The sequence below is a fragment of the Stereum hirsutum genome, assembly GCF_000264905.1.
Source record: "Stereum hirsutum FP-91666 SS1 unplaced genomic scaffold STEHIscaffold_6, whole genome shotgun sequence".
In the NCBI taxonomy this organism is placed as follows: domain Eukaryota; kingdom Fungi; phylum Basidiomycota; class Agaricomycetes; order Russulales; family Stereaceae; genus Stereum; species Stereum hirsutum.
The window spans coordinates 1,879,772-1,896,701 of record NW_006763136.1 but is presented as its reverse complement, the minus strand read 5'-3'; the positions used below and the strand labels follow the sequence as shown (position 1 = coordinate 1,896,701).

The 16,930-nt window shown below is 51.9% G+C and overlaps 5 protein-coding genes across 5 annotated transcripts; 3 read left to right on the top strand and 2 right to left on the bottom strand.

The window, feature by feature from the left end:
- The first annotated feature begins 39 nt into the window (after nt 1-39).
- Nucleotides 40-6,316, top strand: STEHIDRAFT_96778 (FMN-linked oxidoreductase). Its single transcript, XM_007303738.1, has 27 exons — nt 40-88; nt 155-457; nt 531-897; nt 969-1,284; nt 1,347-1,350; nt 1,409-1,436; nt 1,495-1,546; nt 1,608-1,835; nt 1,968-2,134; nt 2,228-2,330; nt 2,403-2,596; nt 2,681-2,700; nt 2,784-2,872; nt 2,944-3,012; nt 3,229-3,766; nt 3,829-3,960; nt 4,019-4,132; nt 4,204-4,280; nt 4,346-4,493; nt 4,549-4,960; nt 5,017-5,095; nt 5,171-5,314; nt 5,373-5,512; nt 5,579-5,721; nt 5,779-5,939; nt 6,000-6,128; nt 6,180-6,316. Exons 2-15 carry the CDS (start codon nt 366-368, stop codon nt 3,360-3,362), a joined length of 1,863 nt encoding a protein of 620 aa, XP_007303800.1. The 5' UTR covers nt 40-88; nt 155-365; the 3' UTR covers nt 3,363-3,766; nt 3,829-3,960; nt 4,019-4,132; nt 4,204-4,280; nt 4,346-4,493; nt 4,549-4,960; nt 5,017-5,095; nt 5,171-5,314; nt 5,373-5,512; nt 5,579-5,721; nt 5,779-5,939; nt 6,000-6,128; nt 6,180-6,316.
- Nucleotides 6,317-7,280: 964 nt separating this feature from the next.
- On the top strand, nt 7,281-8,737 carry STEHIDRAFT_146915 (Clavaminate synthase-like protein). Its single transcript, XM_007303737.1, has 5 exons — nt 7,281-7,372; nt 7,432-7,724; nt 7,785-7,903; nt 7,980-8,238; nt 8,309-8,737. The coding sequence occupies exons 1-5, from the start codon at nt 7,341-7,343 to the stop codon at nt 8,626-8,628; spliced, it is 1,023 nt and encodes a 340-aa protein (XP_007303799.1). The 5' UTR covers nt 7,281-7,340; the 3' UTR covers nt 8,629-8,737.
- A 269-nt stretch (nt 8,738-9,006) lies between these two features.
- On the top strand, nt 9,007-11,622 carry STEHIDRAFT_121179 (prephenate dehydrogenase). The gene is made up of 7 exons (XM_007303736.1): nt 9,007-9,114; nt 9,246-9,616; nt 9,798-9,853; nt 9,973-10,089; nt 10,224-10,372; nt 10,485-10,636; nt 10,700-11,622. The coding sequence occupies exons 2-7, from the start codon at nt 9,492-9,494 to the stop codon at nt 11,547-11,549; spliced, it is 1,449 nt and encodes a 482-aa protein (XP_007303798.1). The 5' UTR covers nt 9,007-9,114; nt 9,246-9,491; the 3' UTR covers nt 11,550-11,622.
- A 120-nt stretch (nt 11,623-11,742) lies between these two features.
- Nucleotides 11,743-13,744, bottom strand: STEHIDRAFT_55874 (transaminase; the record flags this gene model as incomplete). Its single annotated transcript, XM_007303137.1, has 3 exons — nt 11,743-12,785; nt 13,253-13,424; nt 13,535-13,744. The coding sequence occupies 3 exons, from the start codon at nt 13,742-13,744 to the stop codon at nt 11,743-11,745; spliced, it is 1,425 nt and encodes a 474-aa protein (XP_007303199.1).
- A 543-nt stretch (nt 13,745-14,287) lies between these two features.
- On the bottom strand, nt 14,288-16,597 carry STEHIDRAFT_168287 (WD40 repeat-like protein). The gene is made up of 6 exons (XM_007303735.1): nt 16,154-16,597; nt 15,947-16,056; nt 15,483-15,881; nt 14,982-15,403; nt 14,761-14,921; nt 14,288-14,698 (listed from the first exon to the last, which is right to left on the bottom strand). Exons 1-6 carry the CDS (start codon nt 16,512-16,514, stop codon nt 14,367-14,369), a joined length of 1,785 nt encoding a protein of 594 aa, XP_007303797.1. The 5' UTR covers nt 16,515-16,597; the 3' UTR covers nt 14,288-14,366.
- Nucleotides 16,598-16,930: the final 333 nt, after the last annotated feature.

Below are 16,930 nucleotides of genomic sequence, written 5' to 3'. Positions count from 1 at the left end.
TTCGCCTCAACGTTAACTTTTCGCTACCAGGCATGTCCACCGCGACATCAGACGCCTATCCAGCTGGGACTGCTCCAGTCAAGGCTGAGTATGTATTTACGCATATTTGTCCACGCTTGCATGGCCTCAGCCGGATTGATATATGTACCTTTAGATATCTCGTCTCACCAGATGCCGCACGGCTCGCACCCAAAGCTGACGACGATGCTGCCGAAGGCAGCACCAGGCACACCGTTCGTAGCGCTGATGGGCTCGATGGCAATGATGACGGCAATGAAGACGGCGAGCCTCCAGCCAAAAAGCAGAAGCTCACCAACTCGCAGAAGAGGAAGCTCTCAAAAGAGGAGAAGAAGGCGAATCGCGGCATGAATAAAGGCAGAAGATGGCAGAAGACGAAGGATGATGTGGACGTTTGTTGGAGAGTCGCAACTGGGGGAGACTGCGAATTCGGTGCAGAGTACGTCCTCCATCTGTCACTTTTCCGTACGTCTTGACGCGACATGTCTGACTTGTGCTTGTGTGTTTGCTAGATGTCGGTTTAGCCACGATATTCCGGCTTACCTTGCCGCAAAACCAAGAGATATTTACTTCAATATCACCGACCCTCTAACCGACACCCCTCCTTTTGTGAAGCTTACCGGGTCCGAAAATAACATGGAGGCCGCGGTGGACAGTGCTCAAGACTCCGTCGATTTTTCTACCCATTGCCCAAACTTTGAAGAAACAGGGGCCTGCCGACATGGTTTCAAATGCCGTTTTCTCGGCGGTCATGTTCGCAAAGAGGATGGAAAATTGTCGCTTATTCAAGATGACAGCAAAAGGTCGAACAGTCTACGATCGTCTACGGAAATAAATTATCTCGATGGACAAACTATGAAACTTTTACGAACAAAGAAGGTCGGTTTCGTTCAATCAGTTCTCCATCAAGGTCTTGTGGAAGACTGATATGCGATTGGTGTTCCATTCAGTATCCGCTTCCAATCACTGCTGCATACTTGAAGGAGCTCGAAGACGCTAAAGACGAAGAGAATGCTAGCAGTGCTAAAGCCAAAGCCGACGCCACCCCAAAGGACCCGCCAACACCGGCATCAAAGGAGGATACGGAATCTGCTATCATCTTCAAAGAACCTGAACAGGATATGGTGGAGGTTCCGCCGCCATCTCCATCACTCCTCCCAGCACCGGCAAAATACTCCGATGTCGAGGCTGCTGCTCAGGCTGATACGCCTGATGTTCGACCGCGCTTTGTCGAAAAGAAGCGACTGGTGTGGAGTAATAAAACATGTGGGATCGCTCAAATCCATCTCTACTCCTAGCGACTTCAGCTCTAATTACAACCCTTTCAGACCTGTGGGATTGTTCAACTACAGTTCGCTAAAAATAACTTGAACACTGATTACGATTCTAGCGCACCATTAACGACCGTCGGGAACTTGGTATGCTCTATACTTCATACAACGGACGTCGACACTCACCAATACCTTTTTGGTTCAGCCTTTCCGTCGGCTAGCCGTCTCCCTCGGCGCAGACATCACATGCGGCGAAAGTATGCCTCTCCTGTTCCAAATATCCTCCTTACGCATCCTTTTTGACGGAAAACAAATCAGTGGGCCTCGCCAACTCCTTCCTTTCTGCCTCCAAGGAAGAATGGTCCTTGATCCGACGCCACCCGGACGAGCAAATGTTCGGCATTCAGCTCGCAGGCAATAAACCATCACTACTCACACCCGCCGCAGAGGTCATTGCACGCGAGTGTGCTGGAGGGATCGATTTCGTGGACTTGAACTGCGGGTGTCCCATTGATTTGGTGTTCAAGACAGGAAGTGGATCGGCGCGTGCGTGTTCCGAGTTTTTGAATAACAACCTCCTGCACGGTTTTACCGGGGCACCCCATCCCCACGATGGTTATCCTCCGGGGTCCTTTTACTGTTGCTAACGGTTGGCCTCTCATGGTTCTGTGACGATAGTGCTCGATGCGCCGGGAAAATTGGGTAAAATCCTGACTGGGATGAATCGAGCGCTGGGCGAGATCCCCTTGACAGTAAAACTACGGACCGGCGTTCGCGAGGGTCGCAACACGTCTCATAAGCTCATGCCCAGGATTGCATCAGAGTGGAACGTAGCTGCTATGACCGTATGTCATTCTAGCGTGTTTACAAATACCTTCTCGTTCTCGTACTCGCCTCTCGTGACCGTGCTTTCCGAGTTTAACACGTTTGCTTTCTAGCTCCATGGAAGAACGCGTCAGCAAAGGTATGCGAAGCTCGCGGACTGGGCTTACATACGCGAGTGTGTCGATGCCGTCCGGGCGCGCGAAGCGGATGAAGACCGTAAGAGCATTCTCTCCCTCCAGTCTTTAATCCATATATGTCAAAGATGATTGAGATATGCGGTCTTTCTAGTTCCACGCATCCCCATCTTCGGTGGCGGCGATGCTTTCTCTGCTCAGGGCTACTGGTCCTGTGTTGAAGAGAGTGGTGTGGATGGAATAATGGTCGCGAGAGGTGCCCTGATCAAGCCCTGGATTTTCACCGAGATCAAGGAGAGGAGAGAATGGGACATTAGCGCTGTCGAACGATTGGATCTCATCCGTAAGGTAAGTATCGTAGTGCCTATTTTCATCCGAGCCTCCGACTGTGTATCTGACTGGCTGGCGTCTCATACTGACTCAAATCTCCAGTACGCTGAGTTCGGGTTAACGTGAGACACAATTTCTTCCAATTAGACGCTATGCCAATCCACAAATTGACCGGACATGCAATTCTTTCTTGCTTCTAACTTAGTCACTTCGGCTCGGATACCGCTGGCGTCAACACGACACGGAGGTATCTATGCGAAGCCCTGTCCTTCCAATATCGGTACATCCCCATAGGTACGCTGAGCCCTTGTTGCAGCACGACTGTTCAGTGCCCAGACGCCCCAGTCTAATTGATACCATGTTAGGTCTATTGGAAGCTTTGCCCCCTCGCATCAACGATCGCGCTCCAATGTTCCGTGGCAGGAGTGAGCTTGGTATGTGGTCTCTATCGTTTCCACTCCTCCAAGACACATTCGAAATACAGCGGCTGGCGTGAAGCAAGCCATTGTGCTTGAGGGAGGCGAGCCGCCCGATTGTGGCGTGGCGCCTCGCTCGTTTCCCTTATCGAGGCTTGTCTCCACATCAGGCCCTGTACATCGAGCTTTTTCGAATCGCCATACTAACAGATGTTGTACCTCTTTGATGTTTAGAAACACTACTCGCCAGCCCGGACAGTAGAGATTGGGTCAAGATCTCCGAGATGTTCTTGGGTCCTGCTCCTGAAAGCTGGACGTTTACCCCGAAGCACAAGAGTAATGCGGTCAACGACCAAGACCAGGGATAGATGAAACTAAATCACATCAGCGTGCATCCGGTCGATACGCAACTTGAAAGTTGTTACAGGGTAGTTTTACTCCGTTCGTATGGTCCATTTCGAAGCATCTTGTACTATTCCATCTGTACAAACACGAAACTGTACCGAAATAACATACACCACGAATCATGTAACTGCCGTCATTCACCTTTCGAAGTTCATCTGTGCGCTTGCAGCCTGCATGTGGCCAGGGTATGGTCAACGCCTGACCTTCCTCAAGCACTGATATCCATAGGGTCTTCCTTCGGACTGTAAGAAGGACTGACATGAGACGACGGAAATGGCGACGTCGGTGGTGATATCGCCAACGCATCCTTCGTTATTTCCGGAGGCATCTGCTGGAGGAGAAGGTAGCTGTCTCTCTTTGCGACATCCTGCAACATCGACGTTCCGTCTCGTCAAATGTGTTACCACACAAGATAGATGGAGAACGGACCTTGAGACCTTCAGGCCACGCCAGGGTTGCCTTTTCTTCGTGTTCCGATAGAGCACGATTATATATTAGGAAGTAAGGACCAGCACCCATGTGGAGGCCTGTTGCATCTGTTAAGACAATTTCCTCTGAGACCTATGTTGGTGGTGAATATGAGTCTTGAGCCCACAAAGTGAGTAGGGGAAGGCCATACCTCGGTGACAGTATAATCGACGGTCTTCCACCATCGCGAGCCATGAGAGATGTACGAATAGAGATGGGATCTTCCGGGTATGCCATCGTGGATGAATACAGCACGGAGATCGTACTGTACAGTGACCCGTCATTGTCAGTATCAGCGCTTCCGGTACTCAAAGCATGAGAAAAAAGTATTCTCACTCGTTGCTGTTGTAGAGCTGGGTCGTCGAAGAGTTTGACGGCCTGTTCTTGGAGATTGCTGACTTGAGTTTGAATAGCTGTTCTCCCAGGTCAGAGAGTGTATCGGAAGATAGGCAAAAGAAACATTCGTCGAGTCACTTACTCTCCAATTCGTTCTCTATCCGAGTCACGATCTTGCGCAACTTCATGGCGGCACGTTCGATAATCAGCTTACGTTCCGGGTCTTCCTTGTTTGCGACATTCTCGAAGTAATATAGTGTCGCGTACAAGTCTTTCAGGTTCTCTTTGCCCTATTAACAGCCTGATCAAGACATGCGAGCATCAACCAAGAGAATCGGAACCTACATTTGTGTGTGTCAGTGCGCTCTTCTTCGAGATCAGCCTTTGCACCTCCTCCTGAATGTCCTTCTGCTGTCTTTTCTTCTGCATCGCCAGCTCCGCATTCTCCTTCATAAACCTATCGAGGTACAAGTGTTTCGGGTATTCAAATCGTTGCCTCGGTGCAGAGTTTCCCGTATACAATGGAAGAGATTCGTGACGGACGAGCTGAAAAGCAACAACGTCAGACGACTCGAAGATGACTTGCTGGGCCATGCCGAGGCCAGTATGAGAAAGTTGATCGGAGAGACAAGAGATGAGGTCGTGACTAGGTTCGCCGTCGCGGATGTCGACTCTGACGACGGCTTTGTCGATGCGGCTGTCGAGCGGCAATGTATTGGGTTCCGAGTCTTTTGGGCCATATCTAAAGTGGAACAGTCTGAGGAACGACGTGGTTAGTGTATAGTAGGGAGAACGACGGGGTACTGTCGTTACCTGGGCCATTGGTGGGATTGGCTAGCGGCCTGGCTGAACACTATTTGCTCTATTTGAAGCGCCAGCTTACTGAAGAGTTCTGTCCTTCAGTTAGCTCCCCTCCAGTAAGGCTGTCGTCGTGTGGATTCACGATGGATATAAGACGAGCACTTACGGAAACAAACTTCTCCAGGACTTTCGGTGCCGTCTCTCGGGGTGCCGGCGGAGAAAGCCTCGATCAAGATGTCGGCAGTCATGTTGTTGGCGACACACACATCCATATAGACAAAGGATTCTACTAAAAGCATTATTGCGGCTTCTATAAACACGCGATTAGCACATGGCTTCAGGAAACATATCTAGAAAGTCAAGCAAACCAGGTGTTCCTTTCGGCGGGTCAGGAGTAATCGTGCTCCACTGGCACAGACATCGCCTGACTTGTGGCACGAAGAACAGACCCTGAAATAAGAGGCTCGCGTACGTGCACAGGGCATTCGTAGCGCGGAGCGCCACAGGACTTCATGGATAGGTAACAAGATGTGAGTAAACGTGAAGTCAGCTACAACAAAGGTGTGAACATTACCGGTCGTCTTTCCGAATCGATTCTTCTGGTGGCGGATTCACCAGCTCCTGCTCGACATAATCACGGTACGTTGTATTCAGGCTCTCTTGGATAGCGCGGTTCAGAGTCTGATCGTCTTGGGATATACCCGCCGGGACTTCTGCCTAATGGAACTTAGCAAGAATTTTGGATGACGAGGGTCACTGTCACATTTTACCCACGTTGGATGATACTACGGCCCAGTTTGGGTCTGGGGCTCGATTGCTTGGACCAAAAGTAGTGGTAGTTGCTGTCTCCAAAGAGGCCTCAAGAGCCCTCTTGAAATCTTTGTCCTCGTCAATCGTGAGATCTATCACAGACTGATTTTGTTCAGGTTTGGAAGCTACAATGACAAAAATGATTATTTCCCCAAGGATTTGAGCCAGTCTGAGTGGAAACCTACGAGGAGGAGTTCGTGGGCCACTAGTCGGATTCGATGTCTCATGCAGTGCGCCAAAGCCTGCGGGCCACGTCGCATCTTCTCCTCGTAGATCGTTATCGAGAATAGAGGCAGCCGCCTTTTCCGGATCACCTTGTACACTATAAGAAACCCTCTACCAGTACAAGAGTGAAATTCGGTTACCCTTGTGTCTTCGAAGAACGCGTCTTGCAACTTGAGGGTCGAGATCCCCCATCATCATGACAAGCATGTTGACATGCTCTTCTTCCTGCGGATCGACCATATCACAATCTGATATTTGTCTCGTATTCGGTGAGCTGCAAGAGGGAGAGTATGATAGCGGTCGATGAGAGTGACGCAACTCGAAACAACGATTTATTCCCAAGTGGCGTTGGGACAAAGCGCCAACCAATGGGACCGGGACTTGCCGCCATATTCCAAGTCCGCTGTTATAAACTCCCTCTTTTTGAACCAATTCTGAACGACTCGTTGTGCGGTTTGGAAGTTCGAGACTCGGTCGACAAAGGAAGTGAGTAGCGTATGACTGGGTCTCGGAGATCAGAGCAGATGTTTCCACCATTTGCAGACGCGCGTGACAGGATGTATATTACCAATTTATTGCACGGATCTGCTGGAGTACTCGACCTACAACTCGAAAGCTCTGATGAGTGTAACGTTGTCATCTCGTCCCTCGTCCTCGTTCTATAGCTATATCGTGCCCAAGTTTCCTCCTGGAACCTCTGCATACGGGCCGATCGTTATAAAATTCTTGAAAAACATCTGATTTTTTTCTGGAGACCAATGTCCTTCACCCTCGACGTCTTGCTCTACCGTACCTGAATCGAGTATAAGAAACCATTATATGTCTTCACAGATGAAGTTTACACGAATCAACAGTCTTTTTTTTTTTTAATAAGATAAGGTAGGTTCAATGTTCGCGAGTTGGGTAATGCTACTGAAGATTCGTTCCGAGCCATAAGCTGGCGTTGGACGTGGCACTAGGGGAGCATAAACGATAGTTGTATAAGTGTTTTTAGGCCGGGCTAAAGGAGGTTTTAGTAGCAGGAACCACGCTGAAACACGTCGACGTCGGAGGGAGTAGAGCACTGGCAGGTGCCGCTCTTTGTGTCGCCTTGCCGTCGGCAATCAAGAACGCGGAGGAGTGACCTGGAGGCGGAAGGGACTGACTATGGGAACTACTCGGCTATCTTCGACAAACATTCCTCATATATACCAGTCCTTATCGTTCCTCAATGAGTTTCTCGTCTTCGCTCTGTCCTTGGTCTGTAGACCGCTACATCTCTCTTACCGCCTAGCAGAAAAAATCTTGAACTCTAACCCGTCATGGCAGCGCCTTTTGAGATCCCGCTCATCGAGTACGCTTCGCGACATGTTGTGCTGCCCACTATTCAGCACTGATGTAATGCATCTTCAGCTTGCAGTCGTCAACACCCGCCGATCTGCTACATGCTATGAGCACTTGTGGTTTCATCCATCTCTCTCTGAATGGCACTCCTTTGACGATGGACGACGTTCGCCACACCTTTGCGCTCTCCAAGAAACTCTTCGACGAATTGCCCCTATCCGCTCGTGCATCGTGCCCGCAGGATGCCGACTATAATGGTCATGTCCCACTTGGAAAGTCGAAGCTTGCTGCTGAGCATGGTCAGAAACTGGCAGACCATAAGGAGGGCTTTGGCTTCGGACGGTTCGATCCACCGAGGACTCGTGCGTAGAAATCCTATGTCCAATTGCCGAAGACTTATGTTCATTATCCTCGCAACTCAGGCTCGGGACAACCCCTTCCCACTGGGTTTGAGGTCCATCGCGAGGACCTCGAGTCGTTCAAAGACAAATGCTACCAGACCATGCTTCTGCTTCTCGACGCCCTCTCCACCGCTTTCGACGTGAGTGTCTTCAGAAACCTCCCATGAGTTTGCCCTGTTAACATAGGACTCAAATATTGTCATATTTTTACTCCAGCTCCCCTCCAACTTCTTCCGTTCTTGCCACACCAACCCTGGAGCAAGCGGTCTCTCCCTCCTCAATTACCCACTTCCACCTGCCGGCCTAGCTTCTCTCTCAGAGGCCGACATCCGCGCAGGTGCTCACAAAGACTGGGGGAGTGTTACATTACTCTTTCAAGAAGAAGGCGGTCAGTCTGGTCTTGAGGTCTTCAAGCCTTCGTCGACCGTGAAGCAAGACGGTGTAGCGTTGATGTCCCAAGTGGATCTGGAAGCTGGTACGTCACGGCACTTGTATACTCGACCTCACCCCATCCGCTCGAGCACTGACACTTTCATCTAATGTAGGTACATGGCACCCAGCTCCCATCATCCCCAACACAGTCCTCATCAACCTAGGGCTTATGATGGAAGCCTGGACCGCAGGAAAATGCATCGCTACCCTCCACCGTGTTGTCTTCCCAAAATCCCTCGTCGCTCAACCGATAACTCGACCACGCAAATCCATAGCCTACTTCGGAACACCAGATCCAGCCACCATACTCAGACCCGTGCGTGCAGGTGGTCTGGTTGAAGAGAAGGAGGGAGCCCCGAGTGTGAAGGAGTTCTTCGACGAGAGGATGAGGTTGGGCTATCCAGAGCCTAAGCCCGTCAGTGCGGCCGCTTAGTGGCGATAAGATGTTACATGGGTCTGATGGGTCTACTATTTTGTTGTCTCTGTTTTGGGAATCGGCCTATTTCTGTCAAGCTGTCTTCGATAGTGATGCATCAATAGAATCAATGGTGTGGCACCGATATGGGGCCACACGAATCACTTCTCCTGGTCAACGACAAAGTGCAGAACCAATATACTCGCAAGAGAGATCTTTTCGAGGTTACACTAAGCTGGCGTGAGAGCAGACCTGCTCAACCCTTTTCTTGCAAGTGACTCGATGTCCACAAAGGGATCATGATTTACTTACGACAGCTGCCAGCAAGCGACCGCAGGCAACGGATCTTGACTGCATCCTCTTCCACCCATACACTCTGCTCCTGAGTCTTCAATTTTCAAGTTAGCCCTGATAAGTGCCTCAGCAGTGAGCATCGACTTATAAAGAGTAGAGGAAACCTCAAATTTAGTCATTACCGCGGCTAAAGCCAGTACCAGTTTAGCTGTAAGCATCCTGTTTACTCCGTCATCCATCACTTCAAGCGTCGACTCGTTAATCCCACCTATCCCCTTTATCATTGCAACACATCTCGCAATGCATCTCCGCAAACGAAACCTCACCGATATCATTCGCAGCTCTTCCCGTGACGACCCTTCTCCGTGAAGTGCTTCAAAGTACAAAACACGTCTGGGCCACATTAGACGCCCTCTGTGCTCTCTACCGTCTTTGTCCACACCTTTGCTTCTTTCTCTCCTCTACGCTTTCTTCTGGCATCTTTGTCCTCTTTCTCAGTCATCCGCCACCTTTCTATCTACCTTGACCTCCAACGAACACAGAAACTCTTGGAGAATACCTGAAAATCGCCGGGCACACGACCAACGATGTTCACGAACGTACATGTGTCGCCGGATGCGCCAGAGGAGGAGCAGCCTACCATAGGGCTGATTGGTATGGGTGCGATGGGAAAATTGTACGCGAAGTGTCTCTCGAAGGGTGGTTGGAAGAAGTGAGTTCACTTTGTTTTATGATATACTTCCCTGTGGTTTTGTTTCACCGTTAGTTGGATTTTATGGGCTGTCTGCTTCTCTTTTCCACCAATCACAATCATCTCTGTAGAACGGATGTAGAGGGTGAGGTCGAGACGAAATGACGGATACTAAATAGGGGCTTTCGTTGGAATTGTTCAGGATTCACGTCTGTGACCGACCGGACCTGTTCGAGGATCTCAAGAAGGAGTGGGAAGGTGTGTGTGTACCCTTCATACTTCTATATCGTCCATGTCTCTGTCAAAATATCGGTGCGGGGTCTCACTTGGGGCTGACATCACGCTTTGATTTTTTTTCGTCGGTAATCGGTTTTCAGGTACCACAGGAGTCAAAGTCCTTCGGGATGGTCATCACGTCTCAAGGACGTCGGATTTCATAGTGTACTCCGTCGAGGCCGAGTACATCGATAGAGTCGCTGCAGAGTACGGACCATGTCAGTATCATTCGCGCTTCCTTTCCGTTTTTCGTTCAAGTTCCCCTTGATTTCTTCCAAGCTGACATACTTCTCGATACGCACGCCCGTGCTCGTATTCGCGATGTGATGTGTAAAAATCAACTGGATGACAGCCACGAAAGTGGGCGCGATCGTGGCAGGGCAGACGAGCGTCAAGGCTCCCGAAAGAGCGGCGTTTGAGAAACATTTGCCAGAAGACGTGCATATCGTTTCTTGTCACTCCTTGCATGGACCGACAGTAAATCCGCGGGACCAGCCCTTGGTACGTATTCACCGCAGTTCGCCCTATACGTTTCCTTTGCTTGAGCCAAACTGACTTGACAGTTTTGCGGAATGGTGTGGTGGATCGAACTGGGCTGGGCTGGCCCATGCAGGTCTTGATCAAGCATCGCGGGACGGACGAAGCTCTTGCGTTGGTCGAGAGCATTCTGAAGCCTCTTCAATCAAGATATGTCTACATGTCGTATGAAGAGCACGATCTCGTCACAGCGAACACTCAAGCTGTCACTCATGCTGCATTCCTCAGGTAAACTGCCCACCCAATCCGCGCCCGTTCGAGTACACTAACGCTAACTCCCCCTCCTCTCAGCATGGGAACAGCCTGGGCAAGCGCACAATCCTACCCGTGGGAGCACGGGCTCTACGTCGGCGGGATCGAGACCGTAAAAGTAAACATCATGCTCCGCATCTTCTCCAATAAATGGCACGTCTACGCTGGTCTCGCCATCCTGAATCCGTCCGCGCGAATCCAGATCAAACAGTTCGCGCAGTCGACAACGGACATCTTCAAACTCATGCTCGCCGTGGACGAGAAGGGGCTTCGGGAGAGAATGTACGACGCACGGAGGAAAGTTTTCGGGAGCACGCATCTACTCGATGGAGCCGAAGGAGGAGAGACGAGGGCGCCGATTTTATTGAGTGAGGATATTTTGGACGAGTTCAGTCTAGGTAGGAAGAGACCGGATACGCCTCCGGACAGTGTGGCCACCAGTACGGCAGGAACGGGCGAAGTAACAGGAACAGGGAACATCTCACCCAACAAACCAGCAAGTAACTCGCATCTCTCCCTACTCGCCATGGTCGACTGCTGGGCCCGACTCTCCATCAACCCATTTCACCATCTCGACCTCGCCGCCACGCCCGTCTTCCGCATGTGGATCGGCGTCGCCGAGTATCTCTTCCGATCCGAAGCGCGCTTGGACGCTGCGATCCACGCTGCGTTGTACGATACGTCGCATAGGTACGATGATGTCGAGTTCGTGGTCGCTAGTAGGGGGTGGAGTCAGTGTGTCAGTTTCGGGAGCTTTGAGCTTTATAGGCAGAGGTTTGAGGAGACTGCGAAGTTTTTTGAGCCGAGGTTCGAGGAGGCGGGGAAGGTGGGTAGTGAGATGTTGAAGGTGATTACGGATAGGTCGTTGCAGTTGCAGACACCGAAGTGAAATCCTTATCATGTACAGCACGATCTTGATTTTGTTGTGCTGTTGCCGTATCCAATTGCCTATTATGTATTGCATGAGTGGTGTGAAGGAGTCTACGATCCTACAACAGTCTATCATAGCATGAACGACAGCGACCTGGAAATGAGAGCACAAGTGTACCGAAAGAGAAAAACCAAAGCAATGGTAATCCCAACTATGAGTACCTCTTCATGAACCCAATATGGAACTTCTCCAACTTCGCCACATACTCCTCCACGCCCGGACACAAACACGTCAACCTATAATGCGCCTCGCCATCCTTCTGCCCGAACCCACTCCCAGGAATCACACAAATCCCCGTCTCATCCAACAACTGCAGCGCATAAAACGCGTCCGGCTCCTTACCCGCCTCCTTCGCCGCCTTGATCGCCTTATCCGGCAAGTCCAACTTCGGGTACAGATACAGTGCGCCAGGCGAATCGACACAGGACGCGCCAGGAAGCTTGTTCAGCCTCTCCGCCATGATCTTCGTGCGCGACGCGAGCGCCGCGTGGGTCGAGTCCGTCTCTTCCTTCCACAGCGGATAACTCTCCTCACCCTTCTTGGGCGGGCGGACCATGCAGTCGACGCCGATCTGGCCGGCGACGGGCGGACAGAGCCCGACGGAGACCATCTTATACATCGTCGCGATGACCTCGTCGTCGATGTTCGTGCACTCGAAGTATCCGCCCCGACGACCGCATTCGCCCGTCACGCCCTTGGAGATGGAGTGGAACGAAACGAGGCCGATGGGCGATTGAAGGTCGCGGACGACTTTCTTGAAGGAGGTGAAAGGGTGCGTGGTGGGTTTGTGGAGATTGGTTTGGTAGACTTCATCCGCGAGAAGGACAAGACTGTGTTTCTCGCATAGATGGACGACTTTCTCCATCGTCGGGACATCGAGCAGGGAACCGGTGGGGTTTCCGGGGTTGATGATCACGAGGGCGCGAACGTCGACGTTGTCGGCGACGGCTTCTTCGACTGCGTGTTGGATCGAGTGCGGGTCCGTGGCCCAGTCGGCTGCTTCTTCGAGGTGGTAGGGGATGGGGAGACCGTCGAAGGCGGCGAGCGTGGCGGTGTAGAGAGGGTATTGGGGGATAGGGATGAGGATACCGGTCTTCGGGTGCGCGATGAGCATGGAGATCAGGAGGGAGACTCCGGCGGAGGCACCTGCGGTGAGGAAGATGTGGTTTGGATCGGAGGGGTAACCATCGCGTTCTGGAGAGGGGCGTTAGTGGCTGTATCTTATGACTGTGGAAGAGATAAGACGACATTGGGTAGAGTATATCCCGTTCATTCCGTGAAGACAGGAGACGAAAGAAAGGATGTGGCATGAACACCCTTTAGCTTTGTAGTTCGGTACAACGCAGGGCCACATTACAGATTGCGCCACACGAATATGAAAGACGAGACCGTCTACAGTTTCGCACATCGAAGTCTTGGTATGTAGCTTCCAGCACTCGTCTGGAACGCTCTGCGAGACTTTCATGGAGCAGCAGAGGTAAACTTCCCCAAGGATCCCTTCAGGACCCATACGTAACACCGAAACGCGGGGTAAGTCGGGTGTATGTAAACATGGCCAGCTCTCGACCCGCAGCGTGTTCAGAACGCGTCGAGTCATTTCATTACGGGGGGTTCATCACACCACAAGCAGACGGAACAAGAAGAAGAAAAAGTGAGCTCACCTTCGATGAACCTCGCAACACTCTGTCGGATGAACGGCACGCCCTGCGAATGCGAGTACGCGCCCACCGAGCCGATCTCATGCTGAAGCTCCTTCGCCCGCGCAATCACGTCCTTTGGGAACGCGTGGCCCGCGATGTTCGCCAGCTCCGGCCATTCCATCAATGCCGCGACCTATAAGGCGCAAATACAACCCCACGAACGCGTCGTCCATTCAGTAACGGACAAACCGAACGGGACATAACGGAGGGTGTGTGGGTAAGGGCAAGAGTCCAAGAACGCACCTGTCGGTTGAACGTGATGGGAGGCTGGTCCAGTCCCTTCTGCTGTGGGTTCCCGATATTCGAGGAGACGACGGTGTCGAATGGCAGACCATGGTCGTCCTCCTTCAATTTCTCCCTGTGCACCTCGGCCTTGATAGCGAGCTCGCCACGGACGGCATACTGCACGTTCTTGATCGAAGGGTTAAGCTGGTCAACGTGAAGTCTCCTCATGTTCGGCGTAGAGTGAAATCCGCGATGTCTCGAGGTGGAGGTGGAGGAAGGGAAGAGGGAGACGGCTGGACAAGACGGGGATTTTAAGGAAGCTCTGGCGGATGCACGAGCGAGGGAGCGTGTTCCGGAGATCATGAGATGAGATGGCTGGATCCGTTCTGCAAAGGGTCACCAGGTTGCGGTGTTCCGTCGATGTGTTATGGGGATGAGGGGGTCCGGATTTATGGGGCGGCTGGGTGTCGCTTTTTAGTAGAAGGATAGGGCAGGATAGGGCTGTCCAAGGGGTAGCGCCGTACGATAGTATGTACGTGAACAGAAAAGCCGACGCCGACCAATCCGATTTACCACCGATTTTTTGGGTCGTTTCAGACCTTTTCAGACGCTGAGGACGGAGAGAACAGGACGGACGGAAAAAGGACTCGAGTCACTCACCAGAACAGCACTTCCGGCCGACGTGCAATATTTGAATTCGGCTTTACTGACTGCAGCGGTCCTTCTCGCCGGGGCGGGCCACACTCGCTCCAATATCGCTGCTGGACGAAGGGCATAAGTACTTGGCGTCTCGAATAGCTGAGCTTAAGTATGATATAGGTATGATAGCAAAAGCAGAGCACTGGTAGAACTAGTGAGGCGACGATGTCCGAGGTTGCAGGCAAACAACGAGCGAGCCGTTCCGAGCTCCCCCCTCCTTGATCACTATCCATCTCCCTAATCTTGTCTCTTGTCCCAAACCAGCGACCAACACCACAGGCGCAACGCTAGACTTCTTGCTCGACACACCAACTTCCCCACTCTTCTCTGATCGTGCCCACTCCACACCATCGAAGGAGCCTTTAGGTGGCGTGATGAATTGTAGGGAGTTGATCACGCCAGGTGCCGGGACTGAACCAACTAGAGAGAACGAGCGAAGCTTCGTGTCTAGCTTCCACAGTCGTATCTCTCCGTCCCATGACCCTGTGGGCAGATACAAAATCGTCAGTTCATAATGAAGGAAAGAAAAAGCGATTTGTCCTGACCTGAGGCGAACAGGTCCGAGTATCTCAGCGAACCGAGCGCAGTGATCCACCGCGCCGTCTTGATCGTCCCTTCTGACTCAGATTCGGCCTCGTTGAATCCATGAGCCAATGCCTGCGTGAACACCGGCTTTTTCTTCAACGTCGTCCATAGACATATTGACCTATTCCAGTCAAAAGGATCAGTGAACGCCACACAGACAGATATCAAGGTATAGACTCACCCGCTATCGCCGCCCGTAAGGAACGTTGTCTCATCCACCATAGATATACACTCCAGGCTTCCCTCCACAAATCTCTTCTGTTCACCCTCCTTCTTCGGTTTCTTCACTACGACCCCATCGCCGTCCTCTTCTTCATCCATGCCCTCCAGAGCGCCACCCTCTAGCAACTCACGTACCGCACTCCGTCCTCCGCCACGGAAGACCAGCTGTGTCTCGTCCACGATCTTCCAAAACCTCGCCGTCTTGTCCCGTCCACCAACACTCGCAGCAGTTTCAGCCCGAAGCGCATCCACCGCCAATACCGAATCTTGGTGTCCAAACAGCGTCTCGACGTAGCCCAATACAGATAGGTCAAACAGCTTGACCGTCCGATCAAAAGACCCGGAGTATAGTTGTTGAGTCCCTTTCCGGAATGCGAGTGACTATCGCCGGCGAAATGAAATGAACATGAACATGAATACGAACTCCCGAAGGTTCAAATGAGTTGAGGGATTTACGCACCGAGATAGTATCCCTATGCCCACCAAATCCCTTCACCCACTCCGCCTTCTCCACGTCCCAAACACCCACCCTCCGATCCTTCCCCGCACTCGCCAAATATCTCCCGTCCCCACTCACCGCCAACGCCAACACCTCATCCGTATGTCCCTTCACGTCCCCACCGTCGTACTCTGCCCTCTGCTTGCCCTTCCCTTTCGCTTTATTGTTATTACGAGGGGTCTCCGGTCGTACTTTGGATAGTGTGGCGAGCCGAGCACCTGTGTGCAGATCCCATTTAATTATGGAGCCTTCTTTACCGGCGGTGAAAAGGTATCGCGAATCTTCGGTGGCGACGGCGGATGTTACGGTGAATCGGTGACCTCGAGTCCGTAGGGAGGGTGGCGGACGGGTGAAGTCGAACTGAGACGCCGCATGAGGGGCCACATACACATAATTGTAAGGAGCGCAGAGGGGATGGGACGTACCGAGTCCGCGATGAATAAATGGACTTTCCCCGCATGTTCCATCACATCTTGTTTTAGTCGTGCAGAGATGAGCTCCTTATCAATCTCCGCTGCGTCGAACTCGCCCTCCGCTATACCATGCACCACAACCATCAAACATCCTTTCAGTACACAGTACGCATCCAAACAAACCAGTTAAAAGTGAGAGAGCAAGAAATCAAAACGCACCCAAACCATCCTTAACAGACTCCAAATACAACTTCGCCAACCTCAGCCTCTTCTCCGCCGGCGTCTCCTCCTCGTCCTCCTCCCCACTCTCATTCGGATCCACCGCGTCCGCTCTCAGATCCATATCGTCAACTCCACCGCCCTCCGCACCGTCCGTGGCGTCGCTCTCGAGCTCTTCATCGCGCGGCCCTTTGGACTTTCCTTTGCTTTTTGTGTTTGTTTGGGGACGTCCGCCTTTGAATGAGGAGGAGGTTTTGGATGTGGATGTGGATGTGGATGTGCGTGCGGTTTTGCGGGGTCCGGCGGAGTCGGTGCGCTTGCGTTTGCGGTTTTTGGGGGCGGAGAAGAAAGCGTCGGGCATCGGGTTTGATTTTGTGGGCTACCTTCACGGTAAGATAGATCGTGATAGAAGCTTGGGAGGTGGAAAGGAGAATGAGGAAAAGGAAAAAAGGATGGGATTCGTAGGAACTCAGAACGGTACAAGAACGCGACTTTGGAAAAATTCTGGATGGTGTGGCGTGCGGGATTTGCCGTTCCAGGTTCGGAACGGAGGGTGGCGCTGGCACCCCTGTCGTTCGACCGCCACTCCCCCTGCTCTACAGTTGCCTCCAGAAACACTTTCATTGTCGAACCACCCTCAGCTGCCTTCCTATATACTTGCGGATCGTAAACTATTTTGAAGTCCACTGCCCAAAGGATGCTGCATCGTGCGAGGTCTTCCGACGCATACTACTATTCAATGATTGGCGCCATGAAGCTGCCCTCAAAGTTGTTTTT

Coding starts and splice junctions, on each gene's coding strand:
- STEHIDRAFT_168287 (XM_007303735.1), bottom strand. CDS start 16,514: ATGCCCGACGCTTTCTTCTCCGCCCCCAAAAACCGCAAACGCAAGCGC. Junction 15,882..15,946: donor ATTTATTCATCGCGGACTCG/GTACGTCCCATC, acceptor GCGGCGTCTCAG/TTCGACTTCACCCGTCCGCC. Junction 14,922..14,981: donor CTTACGGGCGGCGATAGCGG/GTGAGTCTATAC, acceptor TGACTGGAATAG/GTCAATATGTCTATGGACGA.
- STEHIDRAFT_146915 (XM_007303737.1), top strand. CDS start 7,341: ATGGCAGCGCCTTTTGAGATCCCGCTCATCGA. Junction 7,373..7,431: donor TTTGAGATCCCGCTCATCGA/GTACGCTTCGCG, acceptor ATGCATCTTCAG/CTTGCAGTCGTCAACACCCG. Junction 7,725..7,784: donor GTTCGATCCACCGAGGACTC/GTGCGTAGAAAT, acceptor CTCGCAACTCAG/GCTCGGGACAACCCCTTCCC.
- STEHIDRAFT_121179 (XM_007303736.1), top strand. CDS start 9,492: ATGTTCACGAACGTACATGTGTCGCCGGATGCGCCAGAGGAGGAGCAG. Junction 9,617..9,797: donor TCGAAGGGTGGTTGGAAGAA/GTGAGTTCACTT, acceptor GGAATTGTTCAG/GATTCACGTCTGTGACCGAC. Junction 10,090..10,223: donor CGCTGCAGAGTACGGACCAT/GTCAGTATCATT, acceptor ACTGGATGACAG/CCACGAAAGTGGGCGCGATC.
- STEHIDRAFT_96778 (XM_007303738.1), top strand. CDS start 366: ATGAATAAAGGCAGAAGATGGCAGAAGACGAAGGATGATGTGGACGTT. Junction 2,331..2,402: donor GCGCGAAGCGGATGAAGACC/GTAAGAGCATTC, acceptor CGGTCTTTCTAG/TTCCACGCATCCCCATCTTC. Junction 2,701..2,783: donor TACGCTGAGTTCGGGTTAAC/GTGAGACACAAT, acceptor CTTCTAACTTAG/TCACTTCGGCTCGGATACCG.